Consider the following 23,449-nt stretch of genomic DNA (forward strand, 5'->3'; position numbering starts at 1 on the left):
TAAAATTAATACGTATAATCCAGTTGATGATTCTTGTCCACTGTTAGGTCACTGAATTATTGGGAGATTGGATAGCGATTAGACAACTTCAAGACAAAGACTTGTTTAAAAACTTCTTAATTAGAGGCGTTCAAACAGTCAATGCAGGCACTAATTGATATAGACTGGCCAAAAGGCTTGCGATGATGAGAGGGGTAAAGGTAGATAAAAAAAGTGATATTTGTTATGTACCTTAATTGTGGTTCCGAAATTGATGGTAACATTTATTAAGGTCTGGTTTGATAAATTTTTTTATTTATTTTTTATTTTTGTATGTTAAAGTATAGAGGAAAAAAAGGGAGAATGGAAGTAAGGATGAGAGTGGAGATGAATTGAGAGAAAAGATGAGAGGGGAGGATGGGAATGAGTAACAAAAGTGGAAACAAAAACTAAAAATTGAAATCTATTTAAAATTATTTTCACTTTTGTTACCTCCCCCTCCCATCCATCCTCTTTCTCAATCTCATCTTTACTCTCATTCTCACTCTTATTTTCCTCCATACTCGAGCACAAAAAAAATTGAAAACTAAGAACTAAAAATAAAATAGATAACAAATTGGCCCTAAGCCTTTTTTATTTTGGTTTGGGGTCAATTAACCTCTGTTCTTGAGTAAAATCAACAATGTTTGGCAGATAACACTGAACTGGACTATTTCAATTAAAACGGACAAAAATCCTACCCATCGTTTGGTGTGTTGAAACTCAAGTCGTTAAATTGGACAACAGTAACATATTGTCTTACAAGTGCCACCTAGAATGGTGAGACTCATAGGTATGAACTTTGACTCCAACTCCAATCCAATACAAGTTGAGCCACCCAACGATGTCAAAGCCCGACAAGGGCATGTCTAGCAGTGAAACTTAATCGCAAACAGTAGCATCAATGTGAGAAATGCAACAATTAGCGAACAGACGAATACGAGCATCATAAATCAACATGAGAAACGCAACATTTGAGGAACAGACGAATACGAGCATCATATGTCAACATGTGAAACACCTAAGAGTAACTGCACCCTCAAAAGTTCCATTAAATGTTTAGAATTTATCTCCACAGAGAGCCGCTTGCCATGCCAACTGGTGGTGCGTCAAAAGACTGAACTTTTAAGGTCCATTTACTCAACTTTTAAAGGAAATATTTCCACAATTTTACAATCGAAAATTGAAAAGATTACAGGTACAACCTGCAGAGCCTATTTCTTCCGGTTGAAGTCCAAATTCATCTCCTGAAGGTTCAACAACAGATCATCTGAGTTCAAGTAAACTTTGTTCGATGAATTTGAGATCGTATGTGCAATCTCTCTTGCAGCTTCAATCTTCCTCAGTGTAATAAATGCCGGATTGTTTGCAATTGCTTCACCAATCAGCTTGGCACTTGTGGCCTCACCCTGATCAACAGGGACAAATGATTAAGTAAAATGTGTTTAAAAGTGATGTCCATGTTCATACAGACAATAACCGTGCTGCTATTTTATTTTCATCACATGGAACGAACAGAGATATAATGTAAAGACAGTAACAGGACATATTTGCGTAAAAATGATTTTAAAAAATTTATTATATAAACAGAGCTTTATGATTTATTTCTAAAGAACATCCATGGAGGACTATGCAATAAAAAATCACTGATGTTGATTCAAGGACAACCATTATATTATGATTTGGAACTCGCAAATAAATCCAAAGTAATTCTTAATAGGGAAGCACTTTGAATTTGTAGCTATAAGGCACTGGGTTACATGCACACGGTTTCTCCATGACTTCACTCAGGATATATCCATAAGAACCAACACTTTCAGTTTAATGGCTGGTAACCTTGCAATTAATACAAGATCAGTATATAACCAGGCAAACGGGTCGTGTTAACGGGTAACGGGTTGACACTACACGATCCATTAAGTTAATGGGTGACAAATACTAGACCCAAACACTATCCATTACAATTCATGAATATCCGACACGGCCCGTTAAGAATAAATCAGAAAAAATAAAATAAAAAACTATCACCGAGCCCAGCCAGCAACCCCTTATCTCTTTCCTTTCTCCCCCAATTTCCATCTCATAAACACCATAACAACCACTCAAAAGCCCAAACAACATGGACGGGCAGTGAAGAAGTCTTCTTCACTGGTTCTCAACTTTCACATCTAAAGAAAGGAAATTTGGATTCTAAAAAGAGAGAGAAGGAGATATACTTATGAGAAGGAAATAAAATAATAATAAGGAAGAATGCTGGGGAAACAGCAAGAAGAAGAAAAAAAAAATAGAGAGGAATAAGAAAACTGTGCCAGGGAAAGAAGAAGAAAAAAAGAAGAGGAAAAAACGAGAGAGAAGAATAAAAAATAAAGTGAAGACACAGAGAGAATTCGGTGAGAGAGAAGAAGAGTAAAAAACAAAGTGAAGTTGGTGGGTGTTTTTTTTGTAATATGAATTGTGATACAAAATTACAAAACCACCCTCCTTGGGTGGATAGCAAATATTCGCGAATGGACCCGACACGACCCGTTAACTTAACAGGTGGCTAACAGGTTCACCCGTTTTCAACCAGACCCATTAAGCTCAACCCAAATACTGATAATTTCGTGCGAATTTGTGTCGTGTTAACAGGTCGTGTGCAACATTGCCAGGTCTAGCATATATTATCTATTTTGAGAATGTGTTATAACTGACCTCTGCTCTGATGATAGCACTTTTCTTGTCTTGTTCAGCCTTGTCCACAACAAATTTAGCTCTCTCAGCTTCTTGTGCAGCCACTTGTTTCGCCTCAATTGCAGCAGTGAACTCCTTCCCAAAAGTGAGGGTGGTGATTGACACATCATCCAGCGCAATGTTGAAATTGGCTGCCCTTTCAGTCAAAATCTTTCGTATTTCCCTACTAACAGTCTAAACATAAAATGGACAATCAACACTAACACAACACTTAATCCAGAAACCATACGAGAGTAGATGCACTACGGAAAAAGGGGTATAAAATTTCGAAGTGACCAGATAGGAAAATGAAGAGCATATGCATAAATAGAAAGCAAGGACCAAGAACATGAACAATTTGCATCTTAAACCTACATCATTAGCAATTTCGATAGTGTTTAACTAATATACAATAAACTAAACTCATTGCACGTGAACTGTCAAACACGGGCTATGCTCCCTACCTCTCTCTGAGTAATGAGCTGGCTGGCATTATACTGTGCAACAACAGCTTTCAAAGTTTCATGAACAATAGAAGGAAGGACTCTCTCATTATAATTCTCACCAAGAGTACGATAAACTGTAGGAAGCTGGTCTGGTACAGGACGAGTAAGAACTCGAAGCCCAATTTTGACCTGTACAGCACAATGAGTAAACAAAAGATAACATTCAGGATCGCAACTACGGACAATATAAGCTGAAACCACTGAAATACCTCTAAAATTAAACCTAGTTGCTAAATTTTTTTTCTGATGATTGCACGTTTGGAACATAGGATGCAGGTGCTAAAAGATGAATACTGGTAAAATTCAAATTTGGATTTCCCCATAAAATGAGGAGAAACATACTAAAGTACTTCGTTTGAAGCAACAAGAAAAGTTAGCACTACACATCACACATATAAAAGGGGGTAGAGATTTGGTTTATAGGAAAGGAAGTGCAAAATGACCGAACAGAAAAGTAAACAACTAGATGCCAGCATACACCTAAAAAAATCTCAGAGATTTGCTTTCAACTCACGATTTTAATCCATAACTATATGCGATATTTAATTTAAGGTTAGAAATTTGAACTGATTGTCCATCGAAAACCAACAATGAAAATATATGAATTAAACAGAATACTGATTGTCCTCTAAAATTTGATTGTCCAACTGACTGTCCTCTAAAATTTGAACTTGCATTGAATCTTCAAGTAGAAGAATAAACAATTCATCGGCAAAATTTTGTGCTCCCCAAATCCCAAACATGATAAACCTGCAAATTTGCATAGCTAAATGAAATATAACTACAAATGAGTTGTAAGTTAACCTAAGACAGGAGAAACAATCAAAACATGATGAGTAGAGTAACAATGTATAATATACTTTTCTATTACACAACAGTTACTGTGGCAGTTGCTTGAGATCACCTGCCACTGAAACTGAGATGCAATGAGTAACATGTGTTCCCAATATTCCATCACATTAAACATGTGCAACCAAAGAATTAAAAGAATTATTTAAGCATATATTACAAACCATGACGTTGTCAAAATTTCATGTAACAGTAAGAAAAAGAAAATGTATCAACCATTTGGAGATCGCGGCTGCCAGAAGTACTCTCCACCAGATGAGGTCGTGCACGGACATCATAAATGACTGGCCTCTCAAACCAGGGAATGATAAGATGTGTCCCCTCTGGGTAAACCTGCACATGCAACATTAGTGTACAATATTATATAACAGACCATAAAACAGAGGGCAAAAGCAAACAGATTTTGCAACAGATTGATAATGAAGTACAGATTTATTAACAATAAAGAACATATTTTGAGATCTAAAATATGTTTGACATGTACACAGTAAGTGTACAAGCTGTTAGATTCATCTTTCACTTGGAAAAATTAAGAACATGACTTGGTAGGCACCACTTTAACTTTATAAATTGCGTGGCAGACTCCATTCATTGAAAAACTCTTTTAATAAAGGATACCACCATCCCAGAAAGTTTCTCATATCTGTTAAATGATTTTTACATGAGATATCTCTGAAATATGTATCATCATCACTGGTGTTCTGTTATTATTGATAGGATTGCTACTCATGTTGGATCCATCTCAATAGATGGAAAAATTAAAATCACATATAAATAGAGTTACTGAAGGGATATTATGGAGACTTAAAACAGACATCTCTTAAACAAATAAACCCACAAAATAACTGCATTTCTATTGAAAATACGCTCCGAAAATCAACAAAAGTATGGACTAAACTAGCAGTCAATCATGGAATATTTTGAATTGATATAACTAACACGATCATAAATTTGTGTCTAAATGTATATAAAGTGTGATATTGGCCGGAAGTTTCAAATCGACAGTTTGAATGCAAATGCACCATCAGTGTATATATTTCTGTATATATTACTGTTAGGAAGAAAGAATCACAAGAGGATAAAGGTAGTTTTGCAAAATTAATAATAAAAAAATTACACAATGGATCGTGAAACAAGAAATGCAGATAAGAAAGTTTCATTCTATATAATTAATAATTTTTTAGAACTAATACCTTGTCTTTGACACCAATTATACGGTTGAACACAATGGCTCTATGCCCTCCCTCGACATTGTATATACTGTTGGCAACTCCATACAAGCCAAGCCCACCAATTATTCCCACCTTAAGTAAAGCAGAAACTGCACCACCGCCTGGCACTTTGGGAACCTTAACGTTGTTGAAATTCATATTCCTCCTTGCTGAGAACATATAAAGAAACAATGTGGTAAACGCAAATGAACCACGAACCAAGAAAATTAAACAAAATATTTAGTCATGAGTGCCACATTCTAAGCCTAAAGTGCAGCTGCAAACTAGACAGAGCAATGTGAATCTGGAAAGAACTGCAAATAAGGGAGCAAGTGCTTATTAGGCAACTAATGAATTGCTAGAGGTTTGCTAAATGAACAAGGAAGAGAATCTGAAAACTTACTAAACTTACTAACTCCTCTCACTAGAAAGCAGTTCCAATTAGGGCCGTGTTTCGGCCGGAACGGATCGGAAACAAGTGTTCTGAATTCCGTTCCAAAAACTTTCGGAATTGATTTTCAGTCCTGATTCCGATTTCCAAAATTTTGGAATATAATAAATCCATTCTGATGCAGAATTTTCGGAAGTAAATTATTTTCAGAATTTTAGATATAATTTCGGAATATCATATTCTCTTAGCAAAACACAAAATTCAATCTTTTTCAGAAAATCAAAACAACCAAGAAACTGAAATTCAAGGTCTCAGCCATAAGAACAGCAAAAATATAAAACAAGGGCTCAAAATATAAACAAGAAATCGTCCAAAAATAACCAAACACAACCAGAATTACAATTTTTGTTTAAAAAACCTACTCTCAGCAACCAGGCAGAAAATGTGGACCAAATAATATAAAAACATAAAATTTGTTCCCATATCCTTTTCTCAGCTACCAAATAGAACGTTAGACAAAAATATATAATGAAAGGAGAGATGTGGTGGTGGTGGGTACCAGTGGAGGTGATAGATCTTTGGGGCAGAGGAGAAAGAAATGGAGAAGATTTCTAGGTCTGAATGTTGGGGTTTAAATGGAGGTTTTGGATGGCAGCGGCGCCGAACGGAGAGAAAGAGATAGAAGGAGAGGGAGTTTAGAGCTCAGAGCTCAGAGCAAAAGAAACAGGCAGAGAAATATGTTGTTGGTAGATGAAGGCAGTGAAGGGGGCGCGACGCCAATAAGGAATTTTCCATGAAAATACCTAAACCCTAAACCCTAAAAGCTCAACAAAACAACCAGCAAACCCCGAAACCCAAGAATCGGTTTTGCAAAATCGCAGGAATGACAGCAAACCAACCAAACCAAAACAAAGAATCGGAGATCGCAGAACCGCAGTGGTACCTTAGCAATAGGTCTGCCGACGATGAACGAAGGAGGCAGTGAGCAGAGCGAAACCGGAGATTTGGCGGACCCAATTTGCAGGCCCCAGTAGTACAAGGGTTTAGGGTTTACACGTTGCGAGCGAAAACGCGAAATGTTTTGGCCTTTAGGACATATAAAGGACCAAGAGTATGGGCCAAGTTTTACCATTGTTAGGGTGACTTATTAACGGACCCAATTTTTTAGGCCTCTAATCATTTTTATTTTTTGGTCTGAACCTCTTATTATTGTCTTGAATGGGCGGTTATCTAGTGAGAATGCTTATGTGCGAACGTTATATGAGAACCAAATCCAGCCATTCAAATTATCTAAACGGCTAAAGAGAAAAAGCAAGCTTACGGTAAAAACAGGTAGCCTGCAGTTCCCCTTAGCCCAAGTGTCAAGTCACGCCTGTTTCGAAAAAACGCGCCTTTCTTCTTCCTAACAGTGGCCAGTTGCGCCTTTCTTGTCAATAAATTGATGAATTTATGAATTTATGAATTTATGAATCAACCCTAAACATCCAAAATACCTACCATACATAAATTTGTGTATTTCTCTTGTCGCAGAAACTCCTTGGTGTACTCTGTCTCTTTCGCTTCCTCCCTCATCTAATATTTCTCATTTGAACGTCTGAGAAGGTACGTTTCTTTCGAATTCCCTCTCTTTCATTCATATTAAAGTTTGCATGTTATATTGCATTTAGTTAATGATTAAATCACTTCATGTTTAAATAATGTTTAGGATTTTAGGGCATTCATTTTCTGGGTAAGAGTAGTCTGTCTCTGGTGTAGGATTTTAGGCTTTGATTTTCTGGATAAGAGTAGTTTGTCTCTGTAGTAGTTGTGTTTGCAAAAATATAAATTGGCTTCAGTTGTTTTTTGCATCTTTTTCTAGTTTCTAGTAATTTGTTGCAGCATAGTAACTAATTTTTAAAGTATTTCTGCGGTTTAAATATTATTTACTTTTTCCAAAAGTTGGGTTGTCTTTTTATCGCAATTTATTGTGGTAATTTGTTGAAGTGTAGATTCACAGCTATTGGTTGTTCCTTTTTTTTTTTTGCATTGTGCTTGCTTGTTGTCTTTTCTTAAAATTCCAGGAACGTTCATGTGTTGGTCATTGTAATCCTACTTTGCCCATCTAGTGGTGTGAGTGTATGGCATAATTTTAGGGATTTAATGGGGTTTGGAAAACAAAGAATAAGTACCATTAGAAGTAGAACGCAGAAGAGAAAATTGAATCTTAAATGTGAATATGAGATGATTTGGGATGCAGAAGGATCAGTGCATCTTGTAGTAGGTATCAATTATGTATGTTAATGTGTTGAAAATAATTTGGTAGGTATCAGTTCTGTGTGTGAATGTGTTGAAAATAGTGTTTCTAGGTGAAAATTATGCATCTTAATGAGTTGAAAATAGTGTATCAGTTTTGTATCTTAATATGTTAAAAATAGTGTTAGTAGGTATCCATTATGTATCTGAATGTTTGAAAATAGTGTTTGTAGGTATTAATTATGTATGTTAATGAGTTGAAAATAATGTATCAGTTTGCATCTTAATATGTTGAAAATAGTGTTAGTAGGTATCCATTATGTATGTGAATGTGTTGAAAATAGTGTTTGTGGGTATTCATTATGTATCTTAATGTGATGAAGATGTGTAGATAATATTGTGAGTAGGTATCACTTCTATATGTGAATGTGTTCATAATTTTGTGAGCAGGTATCACTTCTGTTTCTTAAGCAAAAGGTGTTTGTTGCAGTTATAAAATGGAATGTGGGTTTGAACTTTGTTTGCCGGAGTCAGAGGTCTATGCTGCGCGGGTGAATAATTTGTGTGTGGCGAATTCAGTCCTGTGTAATTTTGGGGCGCATTTCAGTGAATCGCTTATGAAAAGATTTAGAGAGAGCTGTTTTGGGCACCTGTTGGGCCTCCGTAAAATTGCATTTAGTGGTCAAATTGTGCATGCTCTGGCTCTCCGGCGAGTCGGAGGACTTGGTGTTAAGGACATGCTGGGCCTTAGTTATGCAATAGGGTCCAATGTTGCTCAATTTAGTGTAAAGGATTTTTGTTTGATAAGTGGTCTGAAATGTGGAACAGAGCCTGACATAACATCCGAGGGGGATGCTCATAATCGATTTATGAAAGCGCATTTTAGCAACAGGGGTCACATTACTTGCATTGACTTAGAAAATGCATTCCTAAAGTCCGAAAGAGGAAGCGAGGACTCGTTCAAATTGGGACTGCTATATTTTGTGGAGTTTGTGATAATGGGTAAAACCAAAATGTGAAGATAAACGAGGAGTACTTACATTTGGTTCATAAAATGGACGAATTCAACAATTATCCGTGGGGATCTATATCTTTTGAGTTTCTGCAAGATTCTTTGTTGTTTGTTCCAAGGAAGAAAGAGAGTGATGAAGAGAATGATGGGAAAGGAAAAGGACAGAAAAAGGGGAAAAAGGCGGTACGGAGTTCAGTGAGAAAAGGGAAGAAAAATGTGGAAGTTGAGAAGCCTAAAAGAATTAACAGACCTGGATGGAGAATAAAGGGATTGAGCTATGCTCTCTAGGTATGATGTAGTTCAAAATTAGTGTTTGTAAAATTTTAGTTCGTAATTAAGTACTGACTTTGATAATCTATTTGTTGTAGATTTGGGTGTATGAATTAATTGCTAAATTGGGAATTCCCCCTCCTTAGATATTGTAAGCGGATCGAGGAACCTGCATTAGTCCTTCGAATTTGCCGATGGGAATCCACGGATAAAGTGCCTGAGTTTAGAAAGCTGAACGCTTATATATTTCAAAGCAAACAGGTGTGTAGTTAATAATTTATTTCAGTACTAAGTTTGTTTCATGAAGAAAGCTGTTTAGTATTGTGTATGACCTGTTAACTCTATGTGTTTGATAGCCTGTTATACTGCGCCTCTTACGACCAAGTCAATTGGAGATGAGCCAACCGTATTGGAGTTGGGGATCACATGTTCTTGAATTTGATGCAACCAGTATAGGTCCGCGGGTATGTAAGGACCTTGATGAGTTAAACTCTGTTGTGCAGCAGTTGAGGAATGAGGTTGCAGTATTGCACTGTGAGAAGGGTCAGCTAGAGGAGAGAGTTTTATGCTTGGAAAAGTGTACCAGTCATGCAGACGCGAGGAAGACTGGGGATGCTGGAGCGGAGAGGAATAAGACTAAGGATGCTGGAGAGGAGAGGAATAAGACTGAGGATGCTGGAGAGAAGAGTCAGAAGACTGAGGATGAGGATACTAGAGAGGAGAGTCAGAAGACTGAGGATGCTGGAGAGGAAGTGATAAAACTGAGGATGGTGGAGTAGCCGAATCGAGAGAGCAGTATGTACAAAATGCTAAAGAAGAGGTGCAATATACACCCCCGGATATAAATTGGGATGATCCGGGTGTGGTGTGTGTCACCCTTGTTAAATTTCCTATGAATCCTCCTCGAAAGATTGACATGTCCACTGCTGAGGGTGAATGTGGCAAAGATGTTATAGTTGGGGTCCGGCAAAAGAAGCGTCGGGGAAAGAGTGAGATTTTTGGCCCTGCGATGAAGAGGCGAAGGGCAGTGGTAAGGGAAACTCCTTGGACAGGCCAGGAGATTCCCAATATTTCGGAGGACACAATTGCTAACCCCCTCAGGCCTGTTCCTCACGATTCCTTTTTGGAGGTTGCAGAATTTTGCTAGGAATGGGGACAAGAAGAAAAGTAAGTTCCCACTACCCATCCTTAGTGAAATGTAAATGGTTTATTATGATTAGTTATTGAATGAATGGTTAAACGGAATTGATAATAATAATGATTCACAAATATAGTTCACATGTGCGGTTATGTTCTTTGTTCGATTGCTGACCAAGGATGATTAGTTGGATGACTCGATAAGCATTGATTGATTTGGAATTTTGTCGAAATGCCCATGCTATGTAGTGATTTATTGATTTAATAATGGAAACAACCCTTTTATGTAGAACATAGACATAGCCTTGCTTTTGCTACGGGTGCGCCACGAGAGCTCTGGCAACTGGGTAGGTTCTGACTAGACGCTACTAGACACCACTTTTCAGGTCTGTATTATTTCTTAAGCATTGTTTATTTTCAAATTTGGTATCCGTTATGATGCATAACTCGTGTGCCACTATGTAGAAGCCTTGGATTACAAGCAAATGAAGGCGTATGTGGGAAAGGAGGACAGGCAGCACAACAAGGGTCTACTAGGAATGGTCAAGGGCGCCTAAGTTGGCTAAATCATGGTCATCTATTAATTGCGTTTGTTTGCCCTTCAACCTACAAAGGCAGAAGCACTGGATCTTACTTGTTGTTGATTTAAAAGAGTGTGAGATAAGGGCATATGATTCAAAAGTAGATCTGTGCAGAACTCAAGCCATCGAACGGGCAGTGCAGCCGGTGGCGAAAATGCTGCCCCGGTTGTTAAAGGAATCTAGATATATCAGCGACGGTATACTTCTGAAAAGTGAGTGGCCAGTTATTCGCATCATGGATGCACCCCAACCAGTATGCGTGTTAGTAATATTCCACCTGAAGGATTGTCTTATGAAATGGATTTGTTGAACACGTATAACAGCTTCTTCGATATGTTTCAGGGGCAACTGTGGGATGTGCATCCTCAAATACTGCGAGTTTCTGACCTCGAATGTAGACCTGGCCAAGATTTCCCATGAAGCCATGCCCTTTTATCGGTTGAAGCTCGTTGTACAGTTGTTGCAGGGATATTGGTAGCTGTGATTCATTAGGAGATACTATAACTTGCAAAGTTTTTAACTGGGTGGGTGTAGTGTAGTATATGAACTTGCAAAGTTAATTTACCCGGGTGGGCAATTTTGTTGGTAACACACCTTATATTCACGAGTTAGAAAACAAACCTTTCTATAATAATATAAGGAAAGCTTGAAGAGCTTTCTTCGCATGCTTGAGCGCTTCTTTCCCCTTTCTATTTTAGTAAGGTTTTGAAAAGGTAGTTTTCTTGTTTGTTAAGGAACAAAGTCTTCTTTATGATCCAACTCCCCCTTTTCACTTAAAATTAAAGAATTAGTTTTTGTATTTTGTTCAAATACAAGCTGTATGAAACCCTCAACACATATTGTTGACAGTATGCTGAGCCCGAACCCTAAATGGTGCATGATTCTTTTCAAATGTCGAATAAATAGTAATGTATCTTGTTTAGGGCAAACACGATTGTGAAGTTAAGATGCAGGCATATGAAATGTTGAAGTTGGTCATTGACTAATTGTGCTGAAGGCGTAATTATATTTCTACATTTCCAAACACGTCTTATATGTAGCTGTCCGGATTACAAAATTACAAAACATATACTTAAACCTAAAACATTTCTTACTTTTTCATCAATTTAACAGTCAAATTCAGAAATGATAGAACTAACAGTAGTAGGAAGATTTTATGAATGCCCTTCAGTATACGGATTACTTCAGCATATGCATTAAGTTCCTTCACATCCACCTGGTTTTGAATGTCAGATTCATTTGGGGTGTTGGCTGCTGTCACCCATTCATAGCCACTACACCTTGTAGCTCCCTATAAAAACAAAAAAACAAAACAAAACAAAACTACATTTTTCAGTCCGGGATTACAATGTCAGACCATATTCTTTTATCTGGAGTAGTTTCATTTGGGATTACTGTTTACTATATACAGCTTATTCGGTTTTACATACGAGGTTTGGGAAGATTATACTTACATATGTTGTGAAGCACTTCCAATACGGTCTGCCCAGATTCCTTTCGGATTTGGAAATTATCTTCATCATCTCAGCATTGCAGTGCCGACACCTCTTTGCTTTAGTGTTTGATGAAGAAATCGACATCGCTTTGCCTATAGTTGAAAATGAAGAAAACATAAGAATTATACCCTTCCAAATATTTGGTCAAAACCCCCAAATTATTTTCCCCGATTCTGAAAAGGAATTGGATTTTATTATTTGGTCGAAACATATATGGAGTTTGAAGTTTGAATTCGCCTTTTTTGGTCCCGACAATCCGTGAGCAGGGAATTCTAAAGTTGAATATTGTTTTATATTTTTTACCCTAATACATGAGCTGGAAAATAAAAAGCACTGCTGTGGGGAATTTTTAATAACTTTTTTACCCTAAACTGTAGCCTTAAAGGCGTTTATCAAATGAAAATATGAGTAAGACAAAAATTAAAATGGAAAAGGGGCGTGTGGCGGCATGGGAATGCGCCTTGTGTCGCTGAGGTCTGCAACTTCCCACTCCAACCCTAGTTTGGTGTGAGGGAAAAATAAAATTAGGGACCAAACCCTAGTGTTGGATGATGCAAATCAAAACACTGGTACACTTTTCAAACCCTAGACTCTTATTTGTTCGATCACATTAATTCCGTATGGATATTTATATGACGCGGCCTTTTTCCTGATATTTCATGAAAGGAAATGTCGTCACGAGTCCAGAGGATTTTTTCTGGAATTTTCCCCCTTAAATTTGATTTTTCAATGAATATTTAATTGAAAATGAATAAAAAATTTGAAAAGGGGCGTGTGGCGGCATGGGAATGCTCCACGTGTCGCTGAGGTTTACAGCTTCCCACTCTAGCTCCGCCACTCGGCATTCCGTGTGTATTTTATTCCTTTTTTTTTTTCAAAAAATCATAAAAAATACAGGAAATTCAGAAAAAATGGGGAGAAATTCCTAAGTATGTATCGGGATGAATACTTCGTACTGAAAGTAGAATAACGGATTTTGGTGTGAGGGAAAAATAAAATTAGGGAACAAACCCTAGTGTTGGATGATGCAAATCAAAACACTAGTACACTTTTCAAACCCTAGACTCTTATTTGTTCGATCACATTAATTCTGCATGGATATTTATATGACGCAGTCTTTTTCCGGATATTTCATGGAATGAAATGTCGTCACGAGTCCGGAGGATTTTTTATGGAATTTTTCCCCATTAAAATCGATTTTTAAATAAATATTTAACTGGAAATGAATAAAAAATTTGAAAAGGGGCGTGTGGTGGCATGGGAATGCGCCGCGTGCCACTGAGGTTTGCAGCTTCCCACTCCAGCTCCGCCACTTGGCATTCCGTGTGTATTTTATTCCTTTTTTTTTCTTCAGAAAATCGTAAAAAATACAGGAAATTCATAAATAAATAAAAAGAAGGGGGGGGGGGATTCCTAAGTATGTATCGGGATGAATACTTCGTACTGAAAGTAGAATAACGGACTTTGGTGTGAGGGAAAACTAAAATTAGGGAACAAACCCTAGTGTTGGATGATGCAAATCAAAACACTAGTACACTTTTCAAACCCTAGACTCTTATTTGTTCGATCACATTAATTATGTATGGATATTTATATGACGCAGCCTTTTTCCAGATATTTCATGGAAGGAAATGTCGTCACGAGTCTGGAGGATTTTTTCTGGAATTTTTCCCCCTTAAATTCGATTTTTAAATTAATATTTAATTGGAAATGAATAAAAAATTTGAAAAAGGGCGTGTGGCGGCATAGGAATGCACCGCGTGTCGCTGAGGTCTGCAGCTCCCCACACCAACTCAGCCACTTGGCATTCCGTGTGTATTTTATTCCCTTTTTTTTTTTCAGAAAATCGTAAAAAATACAGAAAAATTTAGAAAAAATGGGGGAAATTTCCTAAGTATGTATCAGGATGAATACTCCGTCTGTAGTTTTGACTAATACTTCTTAAGGAGTTTTTGGTTAAATATGCTATTTAAATCATTTTGTTAGTCAAAAGGGATTTCCGGATTATTGGATCGAAATTTTGTATTTTTGTTGTGGTTGCAACAATTGTAAACATTGTATGACAAATTCCGAATGTGAAGAGGAAAAACCCAACACTTATTTTCTCCCTTAAATTCGATATTTAAATCATTATGTTAGTGAAAATAGAATTTGGGATTTCTTTTTTAAACTATTTTTTATCTTTCAAATATAGTTTCAAGTGCAGGACAAATCAAGAAATGTGGGGAAATTGAAAACGTAATTAAAGCATCACCAAAGTATGTTAGAAGATCAAAGATGGCTCAGATCCGGTCTGACTGAAAGGATAATCCCTCATGCGTTGACAATACGCAACCTCCCTGGCATTTGGGTGTCTGTCATCTTCAACGAATGACTGCTTCGGGAATCGGAACTAGCAATTCCCCATTTCAAAACCATCTAAAGCATATGCACGCAAGCTACAAAGGTCTATGGAACACAAACGTCTACAAACTTGTACTTAAATTGGATCTTAAAAGTGCACCGATTACAAAAACAGACCTTCAAACCATAACAGGACTTAAAACCACAAACGTCTACAACATTACCATAAACAGACCTTGAATTAAAAACATTAAACAGAAGGTAAACTTTCCCTGTAAATAAAAACAAACAAAACCCAAAACACACCTTAATACACATAGCATACCATGGATATTTAATTGATTAAATCCAATAGGTCTCCCTACGGAGGTTGCGCTGGAAGCAGTATAGCTCCCTCTTCCATTTGCAGGGTTCACAACTGTTCTAGGCAGCTACCGTGTCAGAGTAGTCACCCGCCAAGTCCCATGAGAAATGTTTACACCATAATGAACCGAGCAGACCCAGCATCAAAGCGACTAGCACCAAGGCAGCCACGCCTTCTCCCATGCCGAAGGAAGACACACTTCCAAGGTGCCAGACACCTGCCGAAGCTCCCAAATGCCAAACCTAATCTCCAGGACACGTGTCGCCACCACAACGGCTTGCACAAAGTCCCACAATTGAACTTTGTGCAAAGCTCCCAAATTTGAACATTCACTTTGTAAGAAATCCCAAATCAACCAAAAGAAAAAAAGGGGTGATAATGCCTTATATGGCACACCATCATATCCATCTGGCAGCTGAAAGGCCTCTTGGAGTTTGAACATGAAAGTCAGAAGCTCCAAGAACAAAACCCGTGAGGGCCCGTGGAAATAACTGGGAAGCCAAATTAACAATATCGTGAGGTGGAGTTGGGCCGGTCCCACAAGGTAACTCAACCTATCTGAGGCCTTTTGAACTCTCGCGCGGCATTTGGAGTTGAAAACTCAGTTAAGCAAGTTGGAGGTTGGAGCAATCCCATGGGTGACACCACAGGGAAGTTGCTCCAAAACAGCTCTCAGAAACAAAAAATAACGCTTGGCAAAGGCGAGGGAGGCCCAAAGCGACAATATCGCGTTTTCTGGCGAGAGCCATTCGGAGTGGCATGGTTTGTCGAGCCACCAATGGGCGAGTGTGGATGTCTTGATCGCAGGGCGCCCGGATCCTTAAGGGGTGGATTGTAAGATCCCACATCAACCAAACGGAGAGGGGGTGATGTGCCTTATATGGCACACCCGCATCCATCTAGCGCGAGGCCTCTTGGGTGCGCATGAGAATGTAGTGCGGCCCAAGAACAAACCCGTGAGGGCCCAGTCGTGGGTGCCAAAGCGGACAATATCGTAGTAGGTGGAGTTGGGCCCGGTCCGCTGCGCCACTCTGAACCTATGCGAGGCCTTTTGGGAGCTCACTGGCTTCGGAGTTGTAAGAACTCAGAAGTTAAGCGAGTGGGAGGCTGGAGCAATCCCAGGATGGGTGACCACCCTGGGAAGTTGCTCCGTGAGCTCCCAGAAACAAAACCGTGCGGGCAGTGAGGGAGGCCCAAAGCGGACAATATCGTGCTATGGCGGAGCCGATCCGGGGTGTGACACACTTCCCTATAAATACGGAACAGTACCCAGGTAAAACCAAGAACTACTCTCCTATTTTTACTGTTACTCTGCCAGAATTACTACTCGTAACTGACTTAGGCATCGGAGAGCCTTCGGCGCACCACACCGGTGTCCGAAGCTTAACGGTTGCTTCTCCCCTTTTTACCTTCTACAGGTCTCTCACCAATCCATTTCACCAAGGGCCTCAGCCCTCTTCCCTGCCGAAGACCCAACACATCTAATCACTAAGTTGGACTCAACATTGGCCGGGCCATTTTGAGCATCAACAAGAAATACCACTCCCGATTACCCTCACAGTTAACGTAGTTAAGAAAAAATTTTCTATTGGCAGAAAACTTTGCAAGAGTTGGATGAGTCACCATACCCGAAATTGTATACCTCATCAGTCGATTCATAATTAATGCCCTGCATGCTTGAATGTCAATTTTCTTCGTTTTGCTTAGATGGCACAAAAATTACTTAGATGTTACAAAAATTACATCGCATCCTCTTCGCCCTCTGTAGGGTTCACCAGCCCTAGCAAGCCAACAATGTAGCCGAATTCCATATGCCCTGCCTTAGCTGCCACCCGGAAGTTTTTGACGGCCTCATCATCTTTGAATATGAAGAATTGAGTTACTGCTTCTCTATAAATGATTTCTGGATTGTTGTGTTCCTTGCACTTGTGCAAGAACTCAACAGGTTTCTCTTGATAAAACCAGTACCAACCAGGATGTCACTGGTACTTCTCTACAGACACGGTTCACCAAACCTGAGGATCATTCAGCATTTCTTCAAATAACTTGCATGTCCCCGCCATGCTGTACAGATCTTCAGAGGAGTGCTTTCCAATCAAAAGCAGCACCTTAAACCATGCCAAGTCTGGGATGTTCATCTGGGTTGTTGGAGAAGAGGGAGTGCAAAAGGTATATGGAGGAATAATGAACGATGTGTCGGAACAAATCAGGAAGAAAGGTATATATTGGAACAAACCGTCGTCTTCTAAACTATGGACGAAGACAACTTGGGTTTAGATCATGTATTATTGGCTTTATTTCCCAACCGATGTGACTGATAGGACAATTCACACAGCTGGATGATCCAGGTTTTGGCGGCAAAATGGTCTTCTCGCAGCTTCGTGCTTAGGTACACCTCGTGGATGTTCGCATTTATGATACTAATAATCAACGTCAACAGTCAAAAAATTAAATATACTTTTTATGATAATGATTATGCAAATATCACATCACTACTTATGGAGGTAAAATTCATTGCATTTTAACATGACCATGTGAATAATTTAATAGCCAAGTATGAAACTAAATATCACATCAACGCACCATTAATAGTACAGAAAATGAAAACAGTGTTTATGACATCATCAGTTATGAAGGTAATTTGAATTTAACATGAGCAAGTAAACAATTTTATCTTTTGAAATATGATACTAAATATGAACGCACCATTAACAGTAAAGAAAATGAAAACAGTGTTTTATGACATCACCAGTTATGAAGGTAATCTGAATTTAACATGAGCAAGTAAACAATTTCATCTTCTAAAATATGATACTAAATATGAACTCATATCACCAATAAAGAAACAAAAAAATGTGCTTGTGGTACTTATAATGCAAATATCACATCACAAGTTGTGAAGGTAACTTACATTTGAACATGACCAAGTTAACAGTTTCATCTTAGCAAATATATGATGCTAAATACGAACGGTAAAGAAAATTAAAATATCGTATATGATACAAATAATGCAAATATGACATCACCAGTTCTCAAGGTAACTAAAGTTGCAGCTCCCCACTCGAAGTCAACATTGGCATTTTGGCAGGTAAAATGAAAATGGGGACTGCTCTATAAATACCAATGTAGGAGTATTTTATCTCCCATTGCACCTCCACTTGCTCCAAACAAGTCTAAACTCAGAATGGGTTCCCCTAAAAAAATCCCCCCCAATACTTATAACAACTCCAGCAAAAAATGCAGAACCTTTGTCACAGAGGAATAATAAAGCTGAAGATGTTGCTGATGGAGCTGCGAAATCCATAAACTTTTCATCTGAGGACCACGATGATGTAGCTCGGATCAGCAAGATGCGGTATGATGCGTTGATCATGAAATCAAATGCCTGAAGATACGTCTAAGATGGTATGAAGAAACATTGGCGAAGGAGAAAAAGAAAGCGAAATTCCACCTTCGATCAGTCCAAATAATGAAAGTGAGGGTTAGGCTTGCGAAAGGAAAAGGTGTTTGAAGGTTCAATACTTCGAATGAGTCTGTGCAGATGAGGGAAGCAGAAGCACGCAAAGGGTTTGAGCTGTTCCGCGAGTTTGCAAGATGTGTTGTCCCAAGCTACAACTAGGACGGGATCGCCATGAAGTAAACCGTTGCTAGAGAAAGTTCATTTTAGGGGTTTTCAGTATTTTGTTCGGAACAAATGTGTGGTTCATTTTGAGTACTTTTTTTGGCGTTTTGTGTGGGCTCCTAAAGGTGTAAACAATGTGGTTTGAAGTGTTCATATTTCTTAGGTAATGTATCCAATTGTAAGATGTGAAGGACAATTGTAAACAAATGGGGAAACTGTTTTGGGTTTTTTAAGCATACTTTTGTCTACATAAATTGTTGTGCTTTTATGAAGTTTGTTTATATTATTTTCTGATCACATATTTCTTTGTGTTATTTTATAACGCCTAAAAGGCATGGAATAGAAACAACAGAGGTGGATTTGTTGATAATCCAGGTATTTATGTCGCATAGTAATCAAGTAATGGAGGATTGGCTTTATCTCTTTTGAGAAGGGATGGCAATGGGTTGAATCTGGGGTGGGTATGCCATTTCCATGGCCCGCCCCATTAGGGAATAAAAAACCAATTATATAACTACTATGTTGAAAAGAAAAAAGAGTAGTAAGACAACATAATAAATATATAGAATACATACTTAAAAGACAATATAACAATGTTTATATATATGTTGGAAGTTAACTAAATAAATAAGTATAGTGGCTTAAGATTTGTATACAATATAATCTACTAATATAAAATATAAAACTTAGTCGATACTCTGTATGTTCATAGCATATTTATATATGAGGTAAATGCTCTTGTGTGTTTCCATTTTGGGTCATTTGAATAAAATAATGCAGCTATGCAGAAAAATATATTAGTAAATACAGTGCTGAATAAATTTATTTGGAAGTCTGCTTTTGTTTCCCACTTTTTTAAGTAATTGGGTGAGTTTTGAGGTTTGAGCATTTATTTGATCACTTATATGGTAGCTAATTATGTTCGTAACTTGGCATTTTAGAGGTTTGCTTATTGGTTTCAAATATATAATTTTAGCAATGAAATAACAAGAACCATATTGTGTCTGTCAATTGAAAGAAGAAAATATAGAAATATTTTTCCGAACAATTATATATGAAGCAAATGAAACTGGTACTTATGTTCTTATAAATTAGATAATGAACATTAAGGAAGTACACTTCTAATTTTTGCAAAATATAATGTTACGGTTCAAAGGAAAGCAAGTTATCACCATATTCCAAAGATGGAGTGTTCACTCTGTATTGTCACATCAGATGAAATTAAGTACGAAATTGAGTTTTCGTAATCACTTTGGATGATTTATAGCTTCCCCCAGTTTTGTAACGGCACAAGGAGCTGGAAGCAATTTTTCGATTTTTCTCCTATTTATTACCATTTTTTAAATAATTTTGCATTAAAAAATTTAAAACATAAAGAAATAACACACATGGCGACAGCTGACCGCATCCCCCTTCAGTAGGTGCACACGTGTACGCCAGTGGCCATTGCCACATCCTTCCTTTCGGTGTGAATTTAAATGAATATTGCTATTTTTTTATAAAATTCATAACTAAATATACAAAAATCGGGAAAAAATTTCGCAAATTGCTACGAACTCATTCAAACTTGATAAATCAAAATTCAAGTGTGTACTAACATTTTTACTAATTATGTGAGGCTCCTGTGATTAACTAAATCAAATACTTTGATTACTTTAAAAAATATAAATATTAAAGTGATGGGACAAAAGGAGAAAAAACAAAATGGAAAACTTCCTTACATAATATATAAATGTTGTTTTATGCCTATGGGCTACTCATGCCTTTCATCTCTCTTTTCTTCTTTCCAGTCGTCTTTTTTGCATACAAACCTTCAGCCTAATCCCCCAATTTGACGATTTTTTCAACATGTCCGCCAGTTCAAGCGCCAAAGCAAATCAGGGGGACTCCTATGGCTCATGGGAATATGCCCCCAATTATCCAAGGTCCCCACCACCACCGCTGCCTCTTCCAACCTCCTCCGCAAGCGAGGGGGACTCCGATGATCCCGCTGTGGAAATAAATGATATGAAGAACAAACTGGAACACAACTCTTCCTTGGTCCATTATTGGACTCAAGAGTGTGTCGGAGCTGAGCAGAAGTTGGCTTATTTGACTGGGCAAGTTAACAAAGCCCGTTACAGAAAAGAGAAGCAGAGAATTCGTGCCCAAAGAAGAAAGCACACAGCAGAGGATTTGCATATGACAGAGAAGGATGCTACGTACGAATCTTTGAGCATCCACAAAGGAGGCGACAACCAAGGCCAGGCAATGTATGTGGCTTTCAACCAAGGTTTTGAGAAATTCTGACGGTTCGTTGTCGATGTCCACAAAGATATTGACTGGGACGCCATAACCCCGTCTGCTGCACAGGAAATCATCTCCAGCGGTGCACACCCAACAGAGCAAGGCCACCAACCAGTAAAAGGCAACGATAATGACTGGTGATAGCCGTATCAATCCATAGGCAATCCTTTAGCGGTTGTTTGTTTTTGTTAATGCCCGATCTGGGTTAGTGTTTAAATGTGAATGCCCAATCTGGGTTAGTGTTTAAATGTGCATGCACGATCTAGGTTATTGTTTTAATGTTAATGCCCGATCATGCTTACGTGCAACTTATTATTTTGTTTTACACTACTATCAAACCTAGAGTTCAATCACAGTTTGATCACTAACTTCCGGATTAGAAGCGTTCATTTCATAATAGTGCTCACAATTTTTTGTTTAATTCATTGTCGGTGGGGAGACAATTTGTTTCAAGATTCTCTGACATAGATATTCGTTGGTTGAGACTTTACAGAGACATAGTGATTGTTTCAAGATTCTCTTACTCACACATAGTCACAGTTTCAAGATTCCCTTTGATATTTTCATATTCATTGCAACCATTGCAAATTTGTGTAGAAAACCCTTTGCATTCCCCCAAACTCGTTCTCCTTCAAGCAAGGGCTTCAGGTTCTGAAAATCTCAAACCCCAGAGGACATCCGGGACATCCACCTTCAACAAAAGATGGATCCAAAACTTCGAGTTACGAATTGAAAGCATGGTGCCGTTCATGACAAAAAAATATGTAAATAGGTATCAATAATGTTAAAACTCCAGGACCATAAATGAAATCAAACTCTTCCAGATAGTTATGAGTTTAATAAACCATAGTCTAGTATCAATGGACATGAGGCATTTACCTAAGATTCACTAACGCTTCCAGATACTTTCAAAAACATGTAAATAAGTATCAATAAGTGCTCAAACTGCGGGACCATACGTGAAATCAAACTCTTGCATAAATGACTTTGTCATAGTAGGTTCACTGTCCTGCGTGCTCTGAGTGGGCTGCAAATTCTCACCAACTGGACCACCAAGTACTGTGTCGGAAGATGAAGAGCTGCCACATCAGGAAAAAAGAAAAAAAGAAACATCAACAACATAAATTTCAAAGCACAATATAACACATATTCACTTATGGGCTCGCAAGTTTTGGACAACTCCGTCTATCATGATCAGTCTTCCTACATTCAGTGCACCGACATTTATGTCGTTGCGCTGCCTTCTCTTTTTCTCCTTTAACTCTTTTCGCACGCCCTTTTACTTTCACTCGATGTGGATCTTTGATTCTGAGTTGGGGATAACTAGTTCTGACATCTCCATTGGGTTCTTCGACATGAGCTCTTGATGACACCAACCTTGTAAGCTTCCCACGAATGTCCTCAAAAGATTTTTCCAGCAACTCGAAACCTTCATCACACAATAAAGCCGAATCAATCAAATCACTTGCAACTTTGCAAACTTTCGATCTCTTAACCAAAAGCAAACCATCAACATAATCGTTAACTTCTTTGTGATTCTTATCATATATTACACCGCTTTTCGCACTTTGAAGCCATCGTTTCAATATGTACTTGTCTGGCAAGTGCTCAACCTGCTTCATTCTTAAGAATGCTAGGATGTGTCGGCACGGAATACCCCAAAATTCAAATCCTTTGCAGCTGCAATAAGCTTTATCGGCATCTTTATCATGCACAAGCTCCTTCATCCGTGTCACCCCCGGATTTACCCTTACTTTGTATTTGCAGTGCGTCTCATCTTCTCTACAAGTTTGAACAAGCATAAAAGACTTCTGAAGTCTTCCCTCTCAAACATTTCCAGAATTTCCCGAGTGTAAATGCGTCCCATTTGATGTTGCATTGGTGTTTGAAATGGCAGTGGAGGTTTTTCATTGTTATCAACATGATCAGCCATTAACTCCTTGTGTCTTTGTGAAGCAAGAGCTCTCTCAAAACGTACAATGAATTCCATCAATGTGTTTTTCCGGTTAATATATTGTTTGAAAAATGAATGACAGCTTTCGGCCCGTTGACTACTTGACATCCCAGCCGAAAACACATGTTTTACATATGATGGAACCCAATTCTCCCGCATAGCATGAATTGAGCTCAGCCACGCATGGTCTTGCAGCCCATTGTTTGTGATGATTTCCTCCCATTTTGCATCAAATTCTTCTTTCTTGTCCATACTCCATATGCATTTTTTCATTTCCGAAAAACATTCTCCAAAGTTGGGTTTCTCTGTAATCTTATTGAAGATATGCCATATGCAATATCTATGGAATGTTGTCAGGAGAGTTACAGCAATTGCCTTTGACATGGCTGCATCTTGATTAGTGATGATCATTTTGGGTGGCTCACCCAGCATGGCTTTCTTGAATTCCCCTAACAACCATACAAATGA

At 38.2% G+C, this 23,449-nt stretch overlaps 2 protein-coding genes across 3 annotated transcripts; both read right to left on the bottom strand.

Annotated features, from left to right (window-relative positions):
- Positions 1 to 967: 967 nt before the first annotated feature.
- Positions 968 to 6,806, bottom strand: LOC117622234 (prohibitin-1, mitochondrial). 2 transcript variants are annotated; one of them, XM_034352831.1, is made up of 6 exons: positions 6,628 to 6,806; positions 5,276 to 5,463; positions 4,299 to 4,415; positions 3,192 to 3,362; positions 2,710 to 2,922; positions 968 to 1,427 (listed from the first exon to the last, which is right to left on the bottom strand). In XM_034352831.1, exons 2-6 carry the CDS (start codon positions 5,450 to 5,452, stop codon positions 1,233 to 1,235), a joined length of 873 nt encoding a protein of 290 aa, XP_034208722.1. In that variant the 5' UTR covers positions 5,453 to 5,463; positions 6,628 to 6,806; the 3' UTR covers positions 968 to 1,232. The 2 variants fall into 2 exon arrangements, with proteins under 2 accessions (XP_034208722.1, XP_034208724.1); XM_034352833.1 differs by lacking the exon at positions 6,628 to 6,806 and adding an exon at positions 6,244 to 6,580.
- Positions 6,807 to 21,967: 15,161 nt separating this feature from the next.
- Positions 21,968 to 22,754, bottom strand: LOC117621730 (protein FAR1-RELATED SEQUENCE 9-like). Its single transcript, XM_034352281.1, has 2 exons — positions 22,405 to 22,754; positions 21,968 to 22,106 (listed from the first exon to the last, which is right to left on the bottom strand). The coding sequence occupies exons 1-2, from the start codon at positions 22,752 to 22,754 to the stop codon at positions 21,968 to 21,970; spliced, it is 489 nt and encodes a 162-aa protein (XP_034208172.1).
- Positions 22,755 to 23,449: the final 695 nt, after the last annotated feature.

This window comes from Prunus dulcis, chromosome 3 (assembly GCF_902201215.1).
Source record: "Prunus dulcis chromosome 3, ALMONDv2, whole genome shotgun sequence".
In the NCBI taxonomy this organism is placed as follows: Eukaryota; Viridiplantae; Streptophyta; class Magnoliopsida; order Rosales; family Rosaceae; genus Prunus; species Prunus dulcis.

What these genes read in the sequence shown, in the direction of transcription:
- LOC117621730 (XM_034352281.1), bottom strand. Translation starts at nt 22,754, where the DNA reads ATGAAGGAGCTTGTGCATGATAAAGATGCCGATAAAGCTTATTGCAGC. An exon ending in ATTCGTGGGAAGCTTACAAG is followed by an intron (nt 22,107 to 22,404) that starts GTTGGTGTCATC and finishes CTGATGTGGCAG; the next exon opens with CTCTTCATCTTCCGACACAG.
- LOC117622234 (XM_034352831.1), bottom strand. Translation starts at nt 5,452, where the DNA reads ATGAATTTCAACAACGTTAAGGTTCCCAAAGTGCCAGGCGGTGGTGCA. An exon ending in TAATTGGTGTCAAAGACAAG is followed by an intron (nt 4,416 to 5,275) that starts GTATTAGTTCTA and finishes TTGCATGTGCAG; the next exon opens with GTTTACCCAGAGGGGACACA. An exon ending in GCAGCCGCGATCTCCAAATG is followed by an intron (nt 3,363 to 4,298) that starts GTTGATACATTT and finishes TGTGCTGTACAG; the next exon opens with GTCAAAATTGGGCTTCGAGT.